The sequence below is a fragment of the Oncorhynchus tshawytscha genome, linkage group LG03 (assembly GCF_018296145.1).
Source record: "Oncorhynchus tshawytscha isolate Ot180627B linkage group LG03, Otsh_v2.0, whole genome shotgun sequence".
NCBI classification, from domain to species: domain Eukaryota; kingdom Metazoa; phylum Chordata; class Actinopteri; order Salmoniformes; family Salmonidae; genus Oncorhynchus; species Oncorhynchus tshawytscha.
This window is the reverse complement of record NC_056431.1, coordinates 25,029,154-25,050,268: the sequence shown is the minus strand read 5'-3', so window position 1 is coordinate 25,050,268 and position 21,115 is coordinate 25,029,154. Positions and strand designations below refer to the sequence as shown.

The 21,115-nt window shown below is 43.4% G+C and overlaps 1 protein-coding gene across 4 annotated transcripts; it reads left to right on the top strand.

Annotated features, from left to right (window-relative positions):
* Positions 1-7,852: 7,852 nt before the first annotated feature.
* Positions 7,853-19,238, top strand: LOC112246626 (CAP-Gly domain-containing linker protein 4-like). Of its 4 annotated transcripts, XM_024415085.2 has the most exons (9): positions 7,853-7,961; positions 9,128-9,251; positions 9,642-9,752; positions 9,902-9,980; positions 11,407-11,579; positions 14,284-14,404; positions 14,828-14,969; positions 15,741-15,980; positions 19,013-19,238. In XM_024415085.2, exons 3-9 carry the CDS (start codon positions 9,678-9,680, stop codon positions 19,068-19,070), a joined length of 888 nt encoding a protein of 295 aa, XP_024270853.1. In that variant the 5' UTR covers positions 7,853-7,961; positions 9,128-9,251; positions 9,642-9,677; the 3' UTR covers positions 19,071-19,238. The 4 variants fall into 4 exon arrangements, with proteins under 4 accessions (XP_024270853.1, XP_024270854.1, XP_024270852.1 ...); XM_024415086.2 differs by lacking the exons at positions 7,853-7,961; positions 9,128-9,251 and adding an exon at positions 9,258-9,392 and having other exon boundaries at positions 11,407-11,552; XM_024415084.2 differs by lacking the exons at positions 7,853-7,961; positions 9,128-9,251 and adding an exon at positions 9,258-9,392.
* The last annotated feature ends 1,877 nt before the right edge of the window (positions 19,239-21,115 follow it).

The following is a 21,115-nucleotide window of genomic DNA, read 5'->3' as shown; positions in this document are numbered from 1 at the left end:
GCAAATTATAGCAAATTAAATTATATGGCTTTCACTTTAGCAGTGATAAATTCATGAACTTCTTTGAGGAAAAGATCATGATGATTAGAAAGCAAATTACGGACTCCTCTTTAAATCTGCGTATTCCTTCAAAGCTCAGTTGTCCTGAGTCTGCACAACTCTGCCAGGACCTAGGATCAAGAGAGAAGCTCAAGTGTTTTAGTACTATATCTCTTGACACAATGATGAAAATAATCATGGCCTCTAAACCTTCAAGCTGCATACTGGACCCTATTCCAACTAAACTACTGAAAGAGCTGCTTCCTGTGCTTGGGCCTCCTATGTTGAACATAATAAACGGCTCTCTATCCACCGGATGTGTACCAAACTCACTAAAAGTGGCAGTAATAAAGCCTCTCTTGAAAAAGCCAAACCTTGACCCAGAAAATATAAAAACTATCGGCCTATATCGAATCTTCCATTCCTCTCAAAAATGTTAGAAAAGGCTGTTGCGCAGCAACTCACTGCCTTCCTGAAGACAAACAATGTATACGAAATGCTTCAGTCTGGTTTTAGACCCCATCATAGTACTGAGACTGCACTTGTGAAGGTGGTAAATGACCTTTTAATGGGATCAGACCGAGGCTCTGCATCTGTTCTCGTGCTCCTAGACCTTAGTGCTGCTTTTGATACCATCGATCACCACATTCTTTTGGAGAGATTGGAAAACCAAATTGGTCAACACGGACAAGTTCTGGCCTGGTTTAGATCTTATCTGTCGGAAAGATATCAGTTTGTCTCTGTGAATGGTTTGTCCTCTGACAAATCAACTGTAAATGTCAGTGTTCCTCAAGGTTCCGTTTTAGGACCACTATTGTTTTCACTATATATTTGACCTCTTGGGGATGTCATTTGAAAACATAATGTTAACTTTCAATGCTATGCAGATGACACACAGCTGTACATTTCAATGAAACATGGTGAAGCCCCAAAATTGCCCTCGCTAGAAGCATGTGTTTCAGACATAAGGAAGTGGATGGCTGCAAACTTTCTACTTTTAAACTCGGACAAAACAGAGATGCTTGTTCTAGGTCCCAAGAAACAAAGAGATCTTCTGTTGAATCTGACAATTAATCTTAATGGTTGTACAGTCGTCTCAAATAAAACTGTGAAGGACGTTACTCTGGACCCCGATCTCTCTTTTGAAGAACATATCAAGACCATTTCAAGGACAGCTTTTTTCCATCTACGTAACATTGCAAAAATCAGAAACTTTCTGTCCAAAAATGATGCAGAAAAATTAATCCATGCTTTTGTTACTTCTAGGTTAGACTACTGCAATGCTCTACTTTCCGGCTACCCGGATAAAGCACTAAATAAACTTCAGTTAGTGCTAAATACGGCTGCTAGAATCCTGACTAGAACCAAAAAATGTGATCATATTACTCCAGTGCTAGCCTCCCTACACTAGCTTCCTGTCAAAGCAAGGGCTGATTTCAAGGTTTTACTGCTAACCTACAAAGCATTACATGGGCTTGCTCCTACCTATCTCTCTGATTTGGTCCTGCCGTACATACCTACACGTAAGCTATGGTCACAAGACGCAGGCCTCCTAATTGTCCCTAGAATTTCTAAGCAAACAGCTGGAGGCAGGGCTTTCTCCTATAGAGCTCCATTTTTATGGAATGGTCTGCCTACCCATGTCAGAGACGCAAACTCGGTCTCAACCTTTAAGTCTTTACTGAAGACTCATCTCTTCAGTGGGTCATATGATTGAGTGTAGTCTGGCCCAGGAGTGGGAAGGTGAACGGAAAGGCTCTGGAGCAACGAACCGCCCTTGCTGTCTCTGCCTGGCCGGTTCCCCTCTTTCCACTGGGATTCTCTGCCTCTAACCCTATTACAGGGGCTGAGTCACTGGCTTACTGGGGCTCTCTCATACCGTCCCTGGGAGGGATGCATCACCTGAGTGGGTTGAGTCACTGATGTGATCATCCTGTCTGGGTTGGCGCCCCGCCCCTTGGGTTGTGCCGTGGCGGAGATCTTTGTGGGCTATACTCAGCCTTGTCTCAGGATGGTAAGTTGGTGGTTGAAGATATCCCTCTAGTGGTGTGGGGGCTGTGCTTTGGCAAAGTGGGTGGGGTTATATCCTTCCTGTTTGGCCCTGTCTGGGGGTGTCCTCGGATGAGGCCACAGTGTCTCCTGACCCCTCCTGTCTCAGCCTCCAGTATTTATGCTGCAGTAGTTTATGTGTCGGGGGCTAGGGTCAGTTTGTTATATCTGGAGTACTTCTCCTGTCCTATTCGGTATCCTGTGTGAATTTAAGTGTGCTCTCTCTAATTCTCTCTTTCTCTCTTTCTTTCTCTCTCTCGGAGGACCTGAGCCCTAGGATCATGCCTCAGGACTACCTGACATGATGACTCCTTGCTGTCTCCAGTCCACCTGGCCGTGCTGCTGCTCCAGTTTCAACTGTTCTGCCTTATTATTATTGGACCATGCTGGTCATTTATGAACATTTGAACATCTTGGCCATGTTCTGTTATAATCTCCACCCGGCACAGCCAGAAGAGGACTGGCCACCCCACATAGCCTGGTTCCTCTCTAGGTTTCTTCCTAGGTTTTGGCCTTTCTAGGGAGTTTTTCCTAGCCACCGTGCTTCTACACCTGCATTGCTTGCTGTTTGGGGTTTTAGGCTGGGTTTCTGTACAGCACTTTGAGATATCAGCTGATGTACGAAGGGCTATATTTATTTATTTATTTATTTATTTCACCTTTATTTAACCAGGTAGGCAAGTTGAGAACAAGTTCTCATTTACAACTGCGACCTGGCCAAGATAAAGCAAAGCAGTTCGACAGATACAACGACACAGAGTTACACATGGAGTAAAACAAACATACAGTCAATAATACAGTATAAACAAGTCTATATACGATGTGAGCAAATGAGGTGAGAAGGGAGGTAAATGCAAAAAAGGCCATGGTGGCAAAGTAAATACAATATAGCAAGTAAAACACTGGAATGGTAGTTTTGCAATGGAAGAATGTGCAAAGTAGAAATAAAAATAATGGGTGCAAAGGAGCAAAATAAATAAATAAATAAAATACAGTTGGGAAAGAGGTAGTTGTTCGGGCTAAAGTATAGGTGGGCTATGTACAGGTGCAGTAATCTGTGAGCTGCTCTGACAGTTGGTGTTTAAAGTTAGTGAGGGAGATAAGTGTTTCCAGTTTTAGAGATTTTTGTAGTTCGTTCCAATTATTGGCAGCAGAGAACTGGAAGGAGAGGCGGCCAAAGAAAGAATTGGTTTTGGGGGTGACTAGAGAGATATACCTGCTGGAGCGTGTGCTACAGGTGGGAGATGCTATGGTGACCAGCGAGCTGAGATAAGGGGGGACTTTACCTAGCAGGGTCTTGTAGATGACATGGAGCCAGTGGGTTTGGCAACGAGTATGAAGCGAGGGCCAGCCAACGAGAGCGTACAGGTCGCAATGGTGGGTAGTATATGGGGCTTTGGTGACAAAACGGATTGCACTGTGATAGACTGCATCCAATTTGTTGAGTAGGGTATTGGAGGCTATTTTGTAAATGACATCGCCAAAGTCGAGGATTGGTAGGATGGTCAGTTTTACAAGGGTATGTTTGGCAGCATGAGTGAAGGATGCTTTGTTGCGAAATAGGAAGCCAATTCTAGATTTAACTTTGGATTGGAGATGTTTGATATGGGTCTGGAAGGAGAGTTTACAGTCTAACCAGACACCTAAGTATTTGTAGTTGTCCACGTATTCTAAGTCAGAGCCGTCCAGAGTAGTGATGTTGGACAGGCGGGTAGGTGCAGGTAGCGATCGGTTGAAGAGCATGCATTTAGTTTTACTTGTATTTAAGAGCAATTGGAGGCCACGGAAGGAGAGTTGTATGGCATTGAAGCTTGCCTGGAGGGTTGTTAACACAGTGTCCAAAGAAGGGCCAGAAGTATACAGAATGGTGTCGTCTGCATAGAGGTGGATCAGAGACTCACCAGCAGCAAGAGCGACCTCATTGATGTATACAGAGAAGAGAGTCGGTCCAAGAATTGAACCCTGTGGCACCCCCATAGAGACTGCCAGAGGTCCGGACAGCAGACCCTCCGATTTGACACACTGAACTCTATCAGAGAAGTAGTTGGTGAACCAGGCGAGGCAATCATTTGAGAAACCAAGGCTGTCGAGTCTGCCGATGAGGATGTGGTGATTGACAGAGTTGAAAGCCTTGGCCAGATCAATGAATACGGCTGCACAGTAATGTTTCTTATCGATGGCGGTTAAGATATCGTTTAGGACCTTGAGCGTGGCTGAGGTGCACCCATGACCAGCTCTGAAACCAGATTGCATAGCAGAGAAGGTATGGTGAGATTCGAAATGGTCGGTAATCTGTTTGTTGACTTGGCTTTCGAAGACCTTAGAAAGGCATGGTAGGATAGATATAGGTCTGTAGCAGTTTGGGTCAAGAGTGTCCCCCCCTTTGAAGAGGGGGATGACCACAGCTGCTTTCCAATCTTTGGGAATCTCAGACGACACGAAAGAGAGGTTGAACAGGCTAGTAATAGGGGTGGCAACAATTTCGGCAGATAATTTTAGAAAGAAAGGGTCCAGATTGTCTAGCCCGGCTGATTTGTAGGGGTCCAGATTTTGCAGCACTTTCAGAACATCAGCTGAACGGATTTGGGAGAAGGAGAAATGGGGAAGGCTTGGGTGAGTTGCTGTTGACCGGGGTAGGAGTAGCCAGGTGGAAAGCATGGCCAGCCGTAGAAAAATGCTTATTGAAATTCTCAATTATGGTGGATTTATCAGTGGTGACAGTGTTTCCTATCTTCAGTGCAGTGGGCAGCTGGGAGGAGGTGTTCTTATTCTCCATGGACTTTACAGTGTCCCAGAACTTTTTTGAGTTAGTGTTGCAGGAAGCAAATTTCTGCTTGAAAAAGCTAGCCTTGGCTTTTCTAACTGCCTGTGTATAATGGTTTCTAGCTTCCCTGAACAGCTGCATATCACGGGGGCTGTTCGATGCTAATGCAGAACGCCATAGGTTGTTTTTCTATTGGTTAAGGGCAGTCAGGTCTGGGGAGAACCAAGGGCTATATCTGTTCCTGGTTCTAAATTTCTTGAATGGGGCATGTTTATTTAAGATGGTTAGGAAGGCATTTTAAAAAAAATATCCAGGCATCCTCTACTGACGGGATGAGATCAATATTCTTCCAGGATACCCCGGCCAGGTCGATTAGAAAGGCCTGCTCGCTGAAGTGTTTCAGGGAGCGTTTTACAGTGATGAGTGGAGGTCGTTTGACCGCTGACCCATTACGGATGCCGGCAATGAGGCAGTGATCGCTGAGTTCTTGGTTGAAGACAGCAGAGGTGTATTTAGAGGGCAAGTTGGTTAGGATGATATCTATGAGGGTGCCAGTGCTTAAGGCTTTGGGGAGGTACCTGGTAGGTTCATTGATAATTTGTGTGAGATTGAGGGCATCAAGTTTAGATTGTAGGATGGCTGGGGTGTTAAGCATGTTCCAGTTTAGGTCGCCTAGCAGCACGAGCTCTGAAGATAGATGTAGGGCAATCAGTTCACATATGGTGTCCAGAGCACAGCTGGGGGCAGAGGGTGGTCTATAGCAGGCGGCAACGGTGAGAGACTTGCTTTTAGAGAGGTGGATTTTTAAAAGTAGAAGTTCAAATTGTTTGGGTACAGACCTGGATAGTAGGACAGAACTCTGCAGGCTATCGTTGCAGTAGATTGCAACACCGCCCCCTTTGGCAGTTCTATCTTGTCTGAAAATGTTGTAGTTTGGAATTAAAATTTCAGAATTTTTGGTGATCTTCCTAAGCCAGGATTCAGACACAGCTAGAACATCGTTGGCAGAGTGTTCTAAAGCAGTGAATAGAACAAACTTAGGGAGGAGGCTTCTAATGTTAACATGCATGAAACCAAGGCTATTACGGTTACAGAAGTAAGAGAGAGCAAAAGAGAGCGCCTGGGGAATAGGAGTGGAGCTAGGCACTGCAGGGCCTGGATTCACCTCTACATCGCCAGAGGAACATAGGAGGAGTAGAATAAGGGTGCGGCTAAAAGCAATAAGAATTGGTCGTCTAGAACGTCTGGAACAGAGAGTAAAAGGAGGTTTCTGGGGGCGATAAAATAGCATCAAGGTATAATGTACAGACAAAGGTATGGTAGGATGTGAATACAGTGGAGGTAAACCTAGGTATTGAGTGATGAAGAGAGAGATATTGTCTCTAGAAACATAATTGAAACCAGAAGATGTCATTGCATGTGTGGGTGGTGGAATTAATAGGTTGGATAAGGTATAGTGAGCAGGACTAGAGGCTCTACAGTGAAATAAGCCAATAAATACTAACCAGAACAGCAATGGACAAGGCATATTGACATTAAGGAGAGGCATGCTTAGTCGAGTGATCAAAAGGGTCCGGTGAGTGGAGAGGTTGGTTGGGGGTCACAGCGATTTAGACAGCTAGCCAGGCCATCGGTAGCAAGCTAGCATAGGATGGAGGTCTGTTATTAGCCACCTCTTGCGTTCCGACAGTAGATTAGTGGGGTTCCGTGTGGCAGAGGGGATTAATCCAAATCACACAACAACAACAAAAATAAAAACAATAGATATAGTTATAGAGGCCCATGAAGAAAACACAATAATAATACAAATAAATAAATTGTCCGATTGTCTATTCAGATAGCAGCCGATAAGACAGCTAACGGTTAGCAGGCCGCAGATGGGCGTTCAGGTAACGTCGCAACGGAGGAGCCAGCCGGATAACTCCTTCGGGTAGATAACGTCGGCAGTCCAGTTGTGAAGGCCCGGTGGGGCTCCGCGTAGGCAGTAAAACGGGTCCGGATAGGTGACTGCAGCCCAGGAGTGATTGATGGAACTCAGGAGTGATTGACGGAGCTGGCTAGCTCCGGAATAATTGATGTTTGCTCCGGTATCGATGAAAGCCGATAGTCACACGGATAGCAGCTAGCTAGCTGTGAGAACCAGGTATGAATGTCCAGAGATCGGTTGAAATCCAGGGACATGGAGAGAAAAATTGGTCCGGTATGTTCCGTTCCGAGCCGCGCTGCGCCGTACAAAACTGGCGATAGATTTTCGAGCTAAAGGATAGCTGATGACCACAAACCGTGGTTAGCTGAATACTAATGATTTGCCAGTAAAGAAGCTAACTAGCTTCTGAACTAGCTTCTGATTAGCTTCTGGATTAGCTTCTGGGCTAGCTTCTGGCTAGCTCCTGTCTAGCTTCTGGCTAGCTTCTTGGAGTATCTGGCTAGCTTCTTGGAGGATTACAGATTTGAGGTAAATAATACTTTTTTATAAATATAAATTGGTGAGGCGGGTTGTAGGAGAGTGTTTTGAAGATGAGTTGATGGAAAATGTAAAAAATGTATGTGAAAAAATGTGTAAATATATATATATACGGGACACGACAAGACGAGGACAAAAGACGTCTGAACTGCTATGCCATCTTGGAAAAACCTCTATAAATAAATGTGATTTGATTTGATTTGATATGACCATTCAAACACAAAACAGTCAACCTCCCAGATATTACCTACAGGCTCACATTTCATTTGAATGCTGTGCTTTACTTTGAAACCAAAGACAATTCTTCTCCACAATGGAGAGAAGAACAGGACACCAGGAGAAAAATAATGCTGTCATGCTCATTGTCCCAATGGTATGATGTGTGATGCAAGTTGATATGGGCTGAATTACAGGCCACTTGTCAATAAATCTCTTGTTCCAAGCAATGAAAGCATGAGTGACTTATTTCAATGGGGATTTATTATAATTACTGTACAGGTAATGAATGTGTATGAAACAGGTTGAACCAGTCACCACTCGGAAAGCAGTGTTATCCGTCACGAAACAATATTTCTCCACAACAACAACCCACCACTTCTCTTCAGCAACAGGCAGGTCAATCATTTGGCTACACCATTAGAAACGGTAATGACCTGTGACCTATCTCTTTTTCTTGAGTTGTGTTAGCCAGGCGAGACCTGTCCAATGCAAAACCAGTGTGAGCTATTCAAGGGAGACAAGTTTACATGTTTGTGTTTACGTGGTATACTAGCAGTCATTGACAACGGGAGCGAAGTGAAAAAATAAAGTATGATGGTCATTGTTAATATGTTTGTAGGACAAAATATGCATATTCTCTAATGAAGATGGGTGAAATTAGTATTCAGCATATTTTATTATCTAATGAGTTTCTAATGTTACACAGTAGCCATTCAAATCAGGAGTGTGTACAGTATCTGGTGCCTATCAAATGTACTTTATTATAAATCTGTGTAAGTGGTGTTGTACATACAGAGAAAGTGTAAAAACATACAAAAGATCACATGTAGATAGCAGGGATGAAGAACATTACATCCAAATTCCTATCACTTACTTTCTCCTTGATGGATAGAAAATGTGACCATCGAACTGAGATTCAATCATATTGCAATGTCAAGTGAAGATAGGAGTGTTGCCGAAACTATAAAGTGTGTATTGTAATATTTTTTTGATTATGATTGGGTATGATCGCTCATGTAAAAGTGACACAATATACCATACGCTCTTCAGATGCAAATAAATTAGGATGGAAAAGAGACAGATCCCGCAGAAGGTATGCAAAATGGCAAGATGTTGAATGAAAGAAAATAACTTGTTTTGCATGGCCATTCAGAGCCATGACCATTCATTTATTTACGGCGTAAACAAAGGCCATCAATGCAAAATTCTATGCAAACAAAGGGCTGTGTTTGAGAGTGACAGGATATCTGTGCTTAAAGCAAACACATGCCGTTGACCTTTAGGTCATTATTTTGTACGGTGTCCATATTAGGACAACCTAAAAATGTCTTGGCTGTCCGAATATTGATACCATAAATATAATATAACCCTATATGATACGGTGCGTTCTGCATGACTATCAAATATTAAGAGAAAATATCAGTCGGTACAACAATTCAGAACTGTTTACTCGAATATGCCATTGAAAGGAAGACTTGTCCACCAGCTCATCAAGATATGCCTACAGTAGTTTGTAAAATGATTGGAATTGACAGTGGCCAGCATTAAACTGCATCAACAACACCACCCACTTACTGTGTTTTTATGAGGAGGCTCGGGAGGCAAAATTAAGCTGCTGCCTGGAAGGACATGGCCCGGGACGCAGCCTGACTAAGAAGATTAGATAAGATTTACTTGTCAGCAACACTGCTCTCACGACACTGGACATAGCAACAGGTCAGTGGGTACTATATGGCGTTCTAGCATTCACCATGGAGTGTGACGGCATTGACCTGAAAAGAGCAGAGCTATTTTCATTCTGACATTCTGACTTTCATTCTCTTCACCTTTATTCCTACCATCTGGCTGTTGGGAAAGGTCTGTATTTAGCCTCCTATTTGTCTGTATAAAGGGTAGTGCTATTACATGTTTTTTTTTAGGACTATTACATGTTTGTTTGTAATGGTTTGTTGAAGCTCTCAGTGAATGAATCTCCAGAATTATCTGTATTACAGAGACATCATCCGAATGGAGGTGGCAGAATTGTGGATGCAGGACTGATATTATATAGCCTGGTCACAGATTTTTTTCTATGGGCACACCTCAACAACAACTTTCTTTTCTCAGTTAGGATAGGACAATGTGAGGAGATACTACAACAGCATGGCGACGCACATCCTGTGGTGTGCGTTTGCATGGACATTCAAGGGTCTGTTATGTACCTGCAGGTTCTTTTGGGTGAGTGTGTGTCCAATAGCTCGGTCGCAGATCTGTTAGGAGTTAGTTATACAGCCCAAACTGGGCTATGTGTCCTATCTGATAATTATAGCTTTGACAACCCTCTTGCTCTGGAAATACTGTATGACTGTCATTGATTTTTGATGCAGGTGAGCCCATACTACTCAATCAAATACATGCCCAATGAACCTCACAGAACAGGGAAGGATCAAGTGAAACAAAAAACAGGTAATGGATGAGAGTTGTCCTCAGTAAATAATGAAAACAGAACAGAATGTAGACTACTGTGATACATACTGGCATAGAATTGGTGTTCTAAAGGACTACTCTAATCCTCTCATCTATATGTGTGTGTGTGGGGCAAAATCAAAAGTAACAGTCAGTATCTGGTGTGGCCACCAGCTGCATTAAGTACTGCAGTGCATCTCCTCCTCGTGGACTGCACCAGATTTGCCAGTTCTTGCGGTGAGATGTTACCCCACTCTTCCACCAAGGCACCTGCAAGTTCTCTGACATTTCTGGGGGAATGGCCCTAGTCCTCACCCTCTGATCCAACAGGTCCCGGCTCTTCGCTGGCCATGGCAGAACACTGACATTCCTGTCTTGCAGGAAATCACGCACAGAACAAGCAGTATGGCTGGTGGCAGTGTCATGCTGGAGGGTCATGTCAGGATGAGCCTGCAGGAAGGGTACCACATGAGGGAGGAGGATGTCTTCCCTGTAACAAACAGCATTGAGATTGCCAGCAATGACAACAAGCTCAGTCCGATGATGCTGTGACACACCGCCCCAGACCATAATAGACCCTCCACCTCCACATCGATCCCGCTCCAGAGTACAGGCCTCGGTGTAACGCTCATTCCTTTGACGATAAACGCAAATCCAACCATCACCCCTGGTGAGACAAAACCGTGACTCGTCAGTGAAGAACACTTTTTGCCAGTCCTGTCTGGTCCAGCGACGGTGGGTTTGTGCCCATAGGCGATGTTGTTACTGGTGATGTCTGGTGAGGACCTGCCTTACAACAGGCCTACAAGCCCTCTGTCCAGCCTCTCTCAGCCTATTGCGGACAGTCTGAGCACTGCTGGAGGGATTGTGCATTCCTGGTGTAACTGTAACTGTTGTACCAATCCTGTGCAGCTGTTGTTGCATGTGGTCTGCCACTGCGAGGACGATCAGCTGTTCATCCTGTCTCCCTGTAGCGCTGTCTTAGGCGTCTCACAGTATGGACATTGCAATTTATTGCCCTGGCCACATCTGCAGTTCTCATGCCTCCTTGCAGCATGTCTAAGGCACGTTCACTCAGATGAACAGGGATCCTGGGCATCTTTCTTTTGGTGTTTTTCAGAGTCAGTAGAAAGGCCTCTTTAGTGTCCTTAGTTTTCATAACTGTGACCTTAATTGCCCACCGTCTGTAAGCTGTTAGTGTCTTAACGACCGTTCCACAGGTGCATGTTCATTAATTGTTTATGGATCAAGCATGGGAAACAGTGTTTAAACCCTTTAAAATGAAGATCTGTGAAGTTATATGGATTTTTACGAATTGTCTTTGAAAGACAGGGTCCTGAAAAAGGGACATTTCTTTTTTTGCTGAGTTTGGAATATAATAGAACATAATTCTGGTCTCTGTATGTATTGGATTGTTGATTTCCAGGCTCAGCGAATCAGGGAATACCAGGAAGTCATGATAGCAGTGCCATGCAGAGGAGACTGTCCAAAGCTGAGAGGGAGATTCAGGCCCTCAAGACCCAGATCACTTTTGAGAGGGCAACATGGGAGAGGAAGTTTGTGGAACTGCAGGTGATACAGCAGGACCTACGTTATCAGGTGTGTGTGTGTACCCAGCTTGAGAAAGCTGCAGTAAGGGGCGAGTTCTGTCGCTCTATCGCTGAAGGGCTGAGGGAGACTGAGCCTCTTCTGAGCGCAGAGGACACCATGGACCAGAAGTGGTCATCTATTAGCTCAGTGCTCTATCAGTCAGCGGCCCACTCCATTGGCTACAGAGGTAGGAAACATCAGGACTAGTTCGATGAGAACTGACACCACAACAACCTTACTGGACATTATGCACAAAGCACACAGAGCTACTCTCAACAGCCCCACATTGGCTACCCTCCGCCGGCAATGGCGTGTATCACTCAAGGAAGTGCAAACAACCTTGTATGCTCTGCAGAACGAATGGTAGACGAACAAGGCACAGGAAATCCAAATTTATACAGAAAAAACGACATGCACAATTTCTACAACTCAGCTAAAGCTATCTATGTCCCTAGAAGTTGCTCCATCACCCTCCTGATACTGATGGTCTGATGGTCTGACTCTCTTGAAGGACCAAAACCAGATCCTGATGAGGTGGGCTGACCACTTTGAAGCACTACTCAATCAGCGTTCTCCTACAGACCACTCCATCCTGGAAGAACTGCCTGTCCATCCACCCATTCACCAACCTTCCAAGAGGTGTTATCAGCTATCCGTTCCCTCAAGAACAACAAGGCTCCTGGCACTGAGAGCATCCCGGCAGAGCTACTTAAGAAGGGAGGTTACTTGTGCACCAGAACGCTCTACCAGTACTTCACTGAGGTTTGGGACGGGGAGATCTTTGCTTAACCGTCTATAAGAACAAGGATGCCAAGTCCATCTGGGACAAACAGCCGGGGGATACCCCTTCTGGCTATTGTCAGCAAGGTCCTGATGCGCCTTCAGAAAGAACAGGAGTACGTACGGTTGACATGATATTCACTGCACAGCAACTCCAATAGAAGTACTGTGAACAACATCAGGACCTTTTCATGGCCTTTTTCGACCTCTCCAATGCCTTCGACACAGTGAGCAGGGAACTACTATGGGGCATTCTACTCAAATTTGGCTGTCCAGACAAATTTGTCAACATTCTTTGCCAGTGCCATGATAGGATGATGACTCGGGTGGCCATAGGAGGGCAGGAGTCAGTGGCCTTTGGAGTAAGCATCGGTATGAGGCAGGAGTGTGTGTGCTGGCACCTGTACTCTTTAACATCTTCCTCCTATGTGTCACCCTGCTTCTCCACAAGGAGCTTGAGGACAGTAGTGGGGTTGCGGTGGACTTCAGGCTAGATGGAACCCTATTCAACATCAGGAGGCTCCAAGCAACCACCAGGGTTTTGACGGAACGGGTTCTTGAGCTGCAGCATTCTAATGACTGTGCTCTTGTGGCCCACACTCCGGAAGAACTTCGGTCCGCGAGGGTATATAGCAGGATGGAACTGTCTAGCAACAGCACCAAGACAGAGGGGGTCTGCCAATGGAGATCCAGCCCTCCACCCACCATGCCTGTCTTCACCATTGAACACAAATCCCTGGCAATAGTCACATCCTTCAAATACCTGGGCAGCATCCTCTCGGAGAACTGCAGCATCGACCTTGAAATTAAAAATAGGATCAAGCAAGTATCAGCTGCCTTCGGGAAACTCAGATGCAGGGTCTTCCAAAACAGGGATCTCCACCTCCACACCAAAGTCGCAATCTATCAAGCCGTCTGCATCACCACACTTCTATACAGCTGTGAATCCTAGGTCACTTACAGTTGCCACAACAAGCAGTTTGAGCGATTCCACAGAAGATGCCTGCAGCGCATCCTGGGAATCACCTGGTGTGACCGTGTGCCCCATACAGAAATACTTGCTACTGTAAGACCAACTGCAAGAGTATGGAGGAGATGGTCACCCAACACCAACTGCACTGTCTCGGGAGCTCTTGCAGTGGAAGATCCTGTATAGCCAGCTACATCTTGGCCGGTGGTCTGCAGGGGGAGCCAGCTACATCTTGGCCAGCGGTCTGCAGAGGGGGACAGCTACATCTTGGCCGGCGGTCTGCAGAGGGGGCCAGCTACATCTTGGCCGGCGGTCTGCAGAGGGGGCCAGCTACATCTTGGCCGGCGGTCTGCAGAGGGGGCCAGCTACATCTTGACCGGCGGTCTGCAGAGGGGGCCAGCTACATCTTGGCCGGCGGTCTGCAGAGGGGGCCAGCTACATCTTGACTGGCGGTCTGCAGAGGGGGACAGCTACATCTTGGCCGGCGGTCTGCAGGGGGCAGATGAAGCACTACAAGGACCAGCTGAAAACATTGCTGAAGAAGTGCAACATCAAACCCACAGACCTGGAGGATTCTGCTGCTGACCGTTCCAACTGGTGGCAGCTCTGCCAGAGCGAGGTACAGAGGTGGGAGGAGAGGAGCACAAACAGTTCAGGATACATACAACCACGCCTGCCCCCACCAACACAGACTGCATAGGCCTCACCTGCAATAAAGTTTGTGGATCTCGGATTGGACTCTACAGTCCCAAATAATTCAGCGTTAACTCAGAAGTGGAGGTAGTCATCGGATACGATGAACTAATGTAAAGTAACGTGTGTCTGAGTGTGTGTGTGTGTGTGTGTGTGTGTGCGTGTGTGTGTGTGTGTGTTTGTGAGCGCCTGTATGATTATGTGTTAGTATGTGTTTCATAATTTAGTCATAATAATAACTTGATGACAGCTTTGTTTTATTTTGATCAGCTGATCTCTGAGACTGTAGCCAGGCCTGGAAGTTTACCTCAGGTGGGCAGCTTCGAGGACCTTGGCGAGTCAGAGGTGGAAAACAGACAGTCGTACGATGGAAAGGACCAGGACAGCTCAAGTAAATCACATGATCAACAGTACTTGATTTGCTGTAATCATCATTAAAGGGACATTGCACTCCAACATAAAAGCTTGTCAGATGTTTCCATACCTCAAAAGTAGTGTAGTGTTCAGATAAGTCCATGTCACAGGCCATTTGTTGCGTAGATCAAGCTATATGCTTTAATCCCAAATGAATGGAAAAGATAAGCGTTTTTCTAGTTCCAGATTTTATTTGTGCTCATCTTTTCCATTCATTTGTGGTTAAGGCATATAACTAGATCTACACACCCAAAGTCTTGGAGCATGTATTCATCTTGCCATTGGGCTAGTTTTGAGGTCTGAAAACATCAGAAAAATGTTAATTGTGTAGTGTTATCTCCCTTTGAGAACTGCATTTTGAATAGCAAAGAATAATCTTATCCTTTACTTAAAATAACAGGCAGCCATTCCAACCGAAGCAAAGGGTCTGAGAGGATGTCATCAACAGGCGACACATGCCAAAGCAGCTTGTCTGGCAGCCAGGTCTCATTGAACTCAGCATTTGGCTTCAGACCCATTTCTTCTCTGTCTCCAGCCACCAGGTAGAGACATTTCTCTTCACCTGCTCCCAGCTGTGTCAAAAGACCATTAAACTTAAAAATCTTTTTGACACTTGTTTTCAGACCTCAAAATTGGTCCATGGAAAGCACCATGTAATTTCCAGATTTGCAGTGCTTATCTTTGGATCTACGCAAAAAATGACAACTTTTGAGGTCTGTAAGACTGTCTACACAGCCAGCCCAATTCTGATATGTTTTACACTAATTTGTATTTTGACCAATCACATGAAATCTTTTTCAGAGCTGATCTGATTGGTCAAAAGACCAAATAGTGAAACAAAGATCATAATTGGGCTGCCTGTGTAAACATAGCCAAACAGAACTGGGTTAAAATACATGTGTAGTTAAGTATTTGTTATTTCAATATTTCTTTGAGTATTTTAGAATAATGTGGCTAAAATCGACGACTTAGATTTGAAGTATTTAAAAGTATTTAAAAAAAAAATCCTATAACCTACAATTTTCAAATATTTGTTTCCAAATTCATTATTTCAAACACCCCTAGGACCAAACAGACCTGGGTTTAAATGCAGTATTTAAATATTTGTATTTGAAAATACACTGCCTGTATATCTGAGTATTTTCAAATGCATTCCAATATATCAAAATCCTTACTTCAAAATATCTTTGAGAGTAATTGAATAGTATTTGAACCCAGGTCTGATCTGAAAACTTTGATTTTAGAGTGTAATGTCCCTTTAAATCCTATTAATTTTAAGACATCTAAAAAGAGCAAATCTTCCATCCCCCCAGTGGGAGCTCCTGGAGGAGCTACACCGGTCCACACCGGGTCTTTGTGCCTCACTCCCCCCTGGACCTGCAGACGGGACACCGGGTTCGAGTCCTGCTGCCCTCGGGACGGATCAGAACAGGCACGGTTCGTTACCTGGGCCACCTGGAGGGGGAGCCAGACTTCCATATGGGAGTGGAGCTGGAATCACTTGAACACGGGCAGCAAGATGGCACACACAGGGGACAGTGCTACTTTGAATGGTAAGTATTCTTCATTTACCAAGAATTTGTAGTCTTAAATCAGTTATTCTGTAAATAAGGGATGTTTCATCCTTACATTTTTACATTGGTAGAATTGCGAGAGATCTGCTGTCGACTATAAATATGTCTCTATTTTTAGAGGTGACAGGAAAAGTTTCAACAGTGCTTTTAGTTATAACTGAAGGGTTTATTTACTTGAAAGAAGTTATTCACTGAATCCTGTAGTTTACAGTAGTAGGGCCTCCAGGCCGCTCACACACACACAAGTAACAATTTGAAATAATTGTTTATTGAAAAATCTATTCATTTTCTAAATGCCATTGTGGACATGGATGGAAAGTTGTTTGATTTTGAAACTGTGTTTAGAGACTATGGAGATGTTTGTTCAAATCATATGTATGCTCAATTGCTCTCTGCTATATCCCCCACATGGAAAGCTAAGATGAAGAAAGTAACGCATAATTTAACTGTATGTAATCCTACTATAAAAAAACAAAAAAATTGATTCAAAAAGCTAAAATCAACTCTGAAATATACCAACTCACTTTCCATCACCTATCTGCAATTCCATACAAATTTCAAACATATTGGAAAGATCCCAATACCATGGAACCCAATACCATGGAACCCAATACCATGGAACCCAATACCATGGAAGCAGGTCTTCAATTTCACATACAAAACATCAATAGATACTCAAGAGACTTTCAGTTAGGGATTCTCCGGTACTTTTGTATTACTCTTAGCCAGTAGTTCTGAAAGTAGTGCCCACCAGCAAAAAGTGGTACTTGCGTACTTGCGTATAATTGCGTACTACATCACATATGTGCAGATATTCTCTCTCTTGCTCTGCTCTGTGTGATTCTATCTAGCTGTCAACAAAGAAAATGCTGTCCATTTAGTGTATTGAGCAAGACTCTAAATGAAGGTTCTGTCATGAAGAGGAGGAGGACATAATGCATCTGTTTTGGTACTGTCAGACAGTGAGCTCCTTTTGGCTACAGGTTCAAGGCTGGCTTTCCCATCACTCCATCAAACTACGTATTAACCCCCAACTTATCATCTTGGGTGACGTCATTGTCCATATCCCCTCAATTAATGACACAATACTTCTGCTAGGCAAAATATTCATATTCAAAACACAAAGTTCTACATCTCTAACACCCAACCTGTTGAAACAATTAATTAGCAATTCCCGGGGCCACCCACAAATAAAATGAATGCACACATGACTGTAAGCCACTTTGGATAAAAGTGTCTGCAATATTATATTATTTGGGTAGCCAGGCAATATCTATTTGAGAAAGTCTGACACCATTGTTATTGAACAATATTAATTCAAATGAACATATGCTACTATAAGGGTAAAATGATCCATAGGCCATGGAGTGTAAAGCAAACAACGTTTGTCCTTATTTATTTTTGGTATTAGAATACTACACCATGGCATTGCTGATAACTGTCTTGTCCAAATGTGTTGCATCGTGTGTTTTTCCGTTTGAGTATCGTCATGATTGTACATCATCCTCCGTTTTTATGCTTGTCTTGTCACTGTATTATTGACTTGTTTTGTATTTTGTTTAAAAAAAGAAGAAGAATATAACAAATATGGTTCCGTGCTCAAGACACACTTTGACATGTGCTGCTGACGTTGTCATTGTTTGACTTAACATGCAAATATCAACCTCAAAGCAAACGTGAGTAGCACGTGTTTGTCAAAAGAGTGGAACAAAATGATATGAAAAACTATATACAGTAGTATATATTGTACATGTATACAATGTTATATGTGGGATGAGTACTAACACTGTTTTCTTTGTGTTCTGGAATACAATAATAGTCTTGTAGCATCAAATAGTAATTGCTTATTATGCATTTCGATAAAAGTACACTATACATACAAATGTATGTGGACACCCCTTCAAATGAGTGGATTTAGCAATTTCAGCCATCCTGAGAGGAAAATAAAATCGAGCACACAGCCATGCAATCTCCATTGACAAACATTGGCAGTAGAATGGCCTTACTGAAGAGCTCAGTGACTTTCAATGTGGCAACGTCATAGGATGCCACCTTTCCAACAAGTCAGTTCATCAAATTTCTGCCCAGCTAAAGCTGTCCTGGTGGAAACGTCTAGGAGCAACAACGGCTCAGCTGCCAAGTGGTAGCCCACACAAGCTTACAGAACGGGATCGCCGAGAGCTGAAGCGCGTAGCGTGTAAAAATCGTCTGTCCTTGGTTGCAATACTCACTACCGAGTTTCAAACTGGCATTGGAAGTAACTGTTAATCGGGAACTGCGCAATGCCAAGTGTTAGCTGGAGTGGTTTTAAGCTCACCACCATTGGACTCTGGAGCAGTGGAAATGCGTTCTCTGGCGTGATTGATCTGGGGCTGTTTTTCATGGATCGGGCTTGGCCCTTTAGTTCCAGTGAAGGGAAAATGTAACGGTACATTATACAATGACATTCTAAACTATTCTGTACTAAGGGTAGGGAAGGCCCTTTCCTGTTTCAGCATGACAATGCCCCTGTGCAAAAATCGAGATACATACATAAATGGTTAGTTGAGATCTGTGTGGAAGAACTTGACTGGCTTGCACAGAGCCCTGACCTCAACCCCATCGAACACCTTTGGGGTGAATTGAAATGCCGACCGCGAGTCAGGCCTAATCACCCAACATCAGTGCCCAACCTCACTAATGCTCTTGTGGCTGAATGGAAACATTTCCCAGCAGCAATGTTCCAACATGAAAAGTGAAAAGCCTTCCCAGAAGATTGAAGGTTGTTATAACAGCAAAGGGGGGACCAACTCCATATGAATGCCCATGATTTAGGAATGAGATGTTTGACGAGCAGGTGTCCACATACTTTTGGTCATGTAGTGTATTTATTCTCTTTATCGGGAAATATGATATTAAGTAGGGATATTTTTATAACAGTGCCTTATTAACCAATGGTCTGACTAATTTTTAATCTAAGGTATTGAAATCTAACTGCCATGTGGTGACTGTCTGTTTCCCTTCCCTTGCAGCAAGGCTGGCCACGGTGCCTTTGTGCCATTCACCAAGCTGTTGATGGCCTGGGAGTGATGACATCACAGTCTCTATGGTGGAGGGTCACATCTGGATATTTCATATGGACTCTTTGGCATCAATTACGAATGGTCTCTAAAAGTAAACTTACACTACTGGTCAAAAGTTTTAGAACACCTACTCATTCAAGGGTATTTCTTTATTTTTACTATATTCTACATTGTAGAATGATAGTGAAGACACCAAAACTATATAATAACACATATGGAATCATGTAGTAACCAAAAAAGTGTTAAACAAATCAAAATATATTTTATATTTGAGATTCTTCAAATAGCCACCCTTTGCCTTGATGACAGCTTTGCACACTGCATTCTCTCAACCAGTTTCACCTGGAATGCTTTTCCAACAGTCTTGAAGGAGTTCCCACATATGCTGAGCACTTGTTGGTTGCTTTTTATTTACTCTGCGGTCCGACTTATACCAAACCATCTCAACTGGGTTGAGGTCGGGGGATTGTGAAGGCCAGGTCATCTGATGTAGCACTCCATCACTCTCCTTTGTGGTAAAATATCCCTTATACAGCCTGGAGGTGTGTTAGGTCATAAATCACAGACAGTGTCACCAGCAAAGCACCCCCACAACATAACACCTCTTCCTCCATGCTTTACGGTTGGAAATACAAATGCGGAGATCATCCGTTCACCCACATCGTGTCTCACAACGACACGGCGTTTGGAACCAAAAATCTCCAATTTGGACTCCAGACCAAAGGACACATTTCCACCTGTCTAATGTCCATTGCTTGTGTTTCTTGGCCCAAGCAAGTCTCTTCTTCTTATTCGTGTCCTTTAGTAATGGTTTCTTTGCAGCAATTTGACCATGAAGGCCTGATTCACACAGTCTCCTCTGATCAGTTGATGTTGAGATGTGTCTGTCACTTGAACTCTGTGAAGCATTTATTTGGGCTGCAATATCTGAGTCTGGTAACTCTAATGAACGTATCCTTTGCAGCAGAGGTAACTTCCATTCCTGTGGTGGTCCTCATGAGAGCCAGTTTCATCATAGCGCTTGATGGTTTTTGCGACTGCAATTGAAGAAACATTCAACGTTCTTGAAATGTTCCGTATTGACTGACATTCATGTCTTAAAGTAATGATGGATTGTCGTTTCGCTTTGCTTATTTGAGCTGTTCTTGCAATAATATTGCCTTGGTCTTTTACCAAATAGGTCTATCTTCTGTCTATCACAACTGATTGGTTGAAATACATTTTTAAGAAGGAAAGAACTTCCCCAAATGAACTTTTAAGAAGGCACATCTATTAATTGAAATGCATGAGGTGACTACCTCATGAAGCTGGCTGAGAGAATGCCAAGAGTGTGCAAAGCTGTCATATATTTTGATATGTTTAACACTTGTTTGGTTACTACATGATTCCATATGTGTTATTTCATAGTTTTTATGTCTTCACTATTATTCCACAATGTAGAAAAGAGTACAAATAAAGAAAAACCCTTGAATGAGTAGGGGTTCTAAAACGTTTGACCGGTAATGTATAGGCACGAGTTTATTTGGAATATGGCACCCCTGATGTATCTACTGTACAACCAACATGCTTCAAAGATCATAGAAGTGTCAACATCGGCCCTGTATTAAAGACCAACATTGGCAAAAGAAAAAGAGAACAAAATTGTAAATACTATATGCAGTAGTATATGCTGTACATGTATACAGTGGTATATGTGGGATGAGCACTAACAATGTTGTCTTTGTGTTCAGAAATAAAGTAACAATCTTGTAGCATCAAATAGTATTAGCTTATTATGCGTTTTGATAAAAGTACACTATACAGTATATCTTGCCAATAGAAACATTTGGTATTATGGATGTGCAATAAACATTTAGAGTCTCCCAATGACAAATACTAGAACATACAGTGCCGTGAAATAGTATTTGCCCCATTTCTGATTTGATCTGTTTTTTGCATATTTTTGATACCGAATGTTATCAGATCTTTAACCAAAACCTAATGATAGATAAAGGGAACCTGAGTTCGATTTACTTAATTAACAAATTTATGGCGCACCCAAAGTAATAGCCC

Excerpts from the sequence above, each read along its gene's own strand:
- LOC112246626 (XM_024415085.2), top strand. The coding sequence starts at position 9,678 with ATGGCGACGCACATCCTGTGGTGTGCGTTTGCATGGACATTCAAGGGT. Across the intron at positions 11,580-14,283 it reads AGCAGGACCTACGTTATCAG|CTGATCTCTGAGACTGTAGC; the intron begins GTGTGTGTGTGT and ends TATTTTGATCAG. Across the intron at positions 14,405-14,827 it reads AAAGGACCAGGACAGCTCAA|GCAGCCATTCCAACCGAAGC; the intron begins GTAAATCACATG and ends TTAAAATAACAG.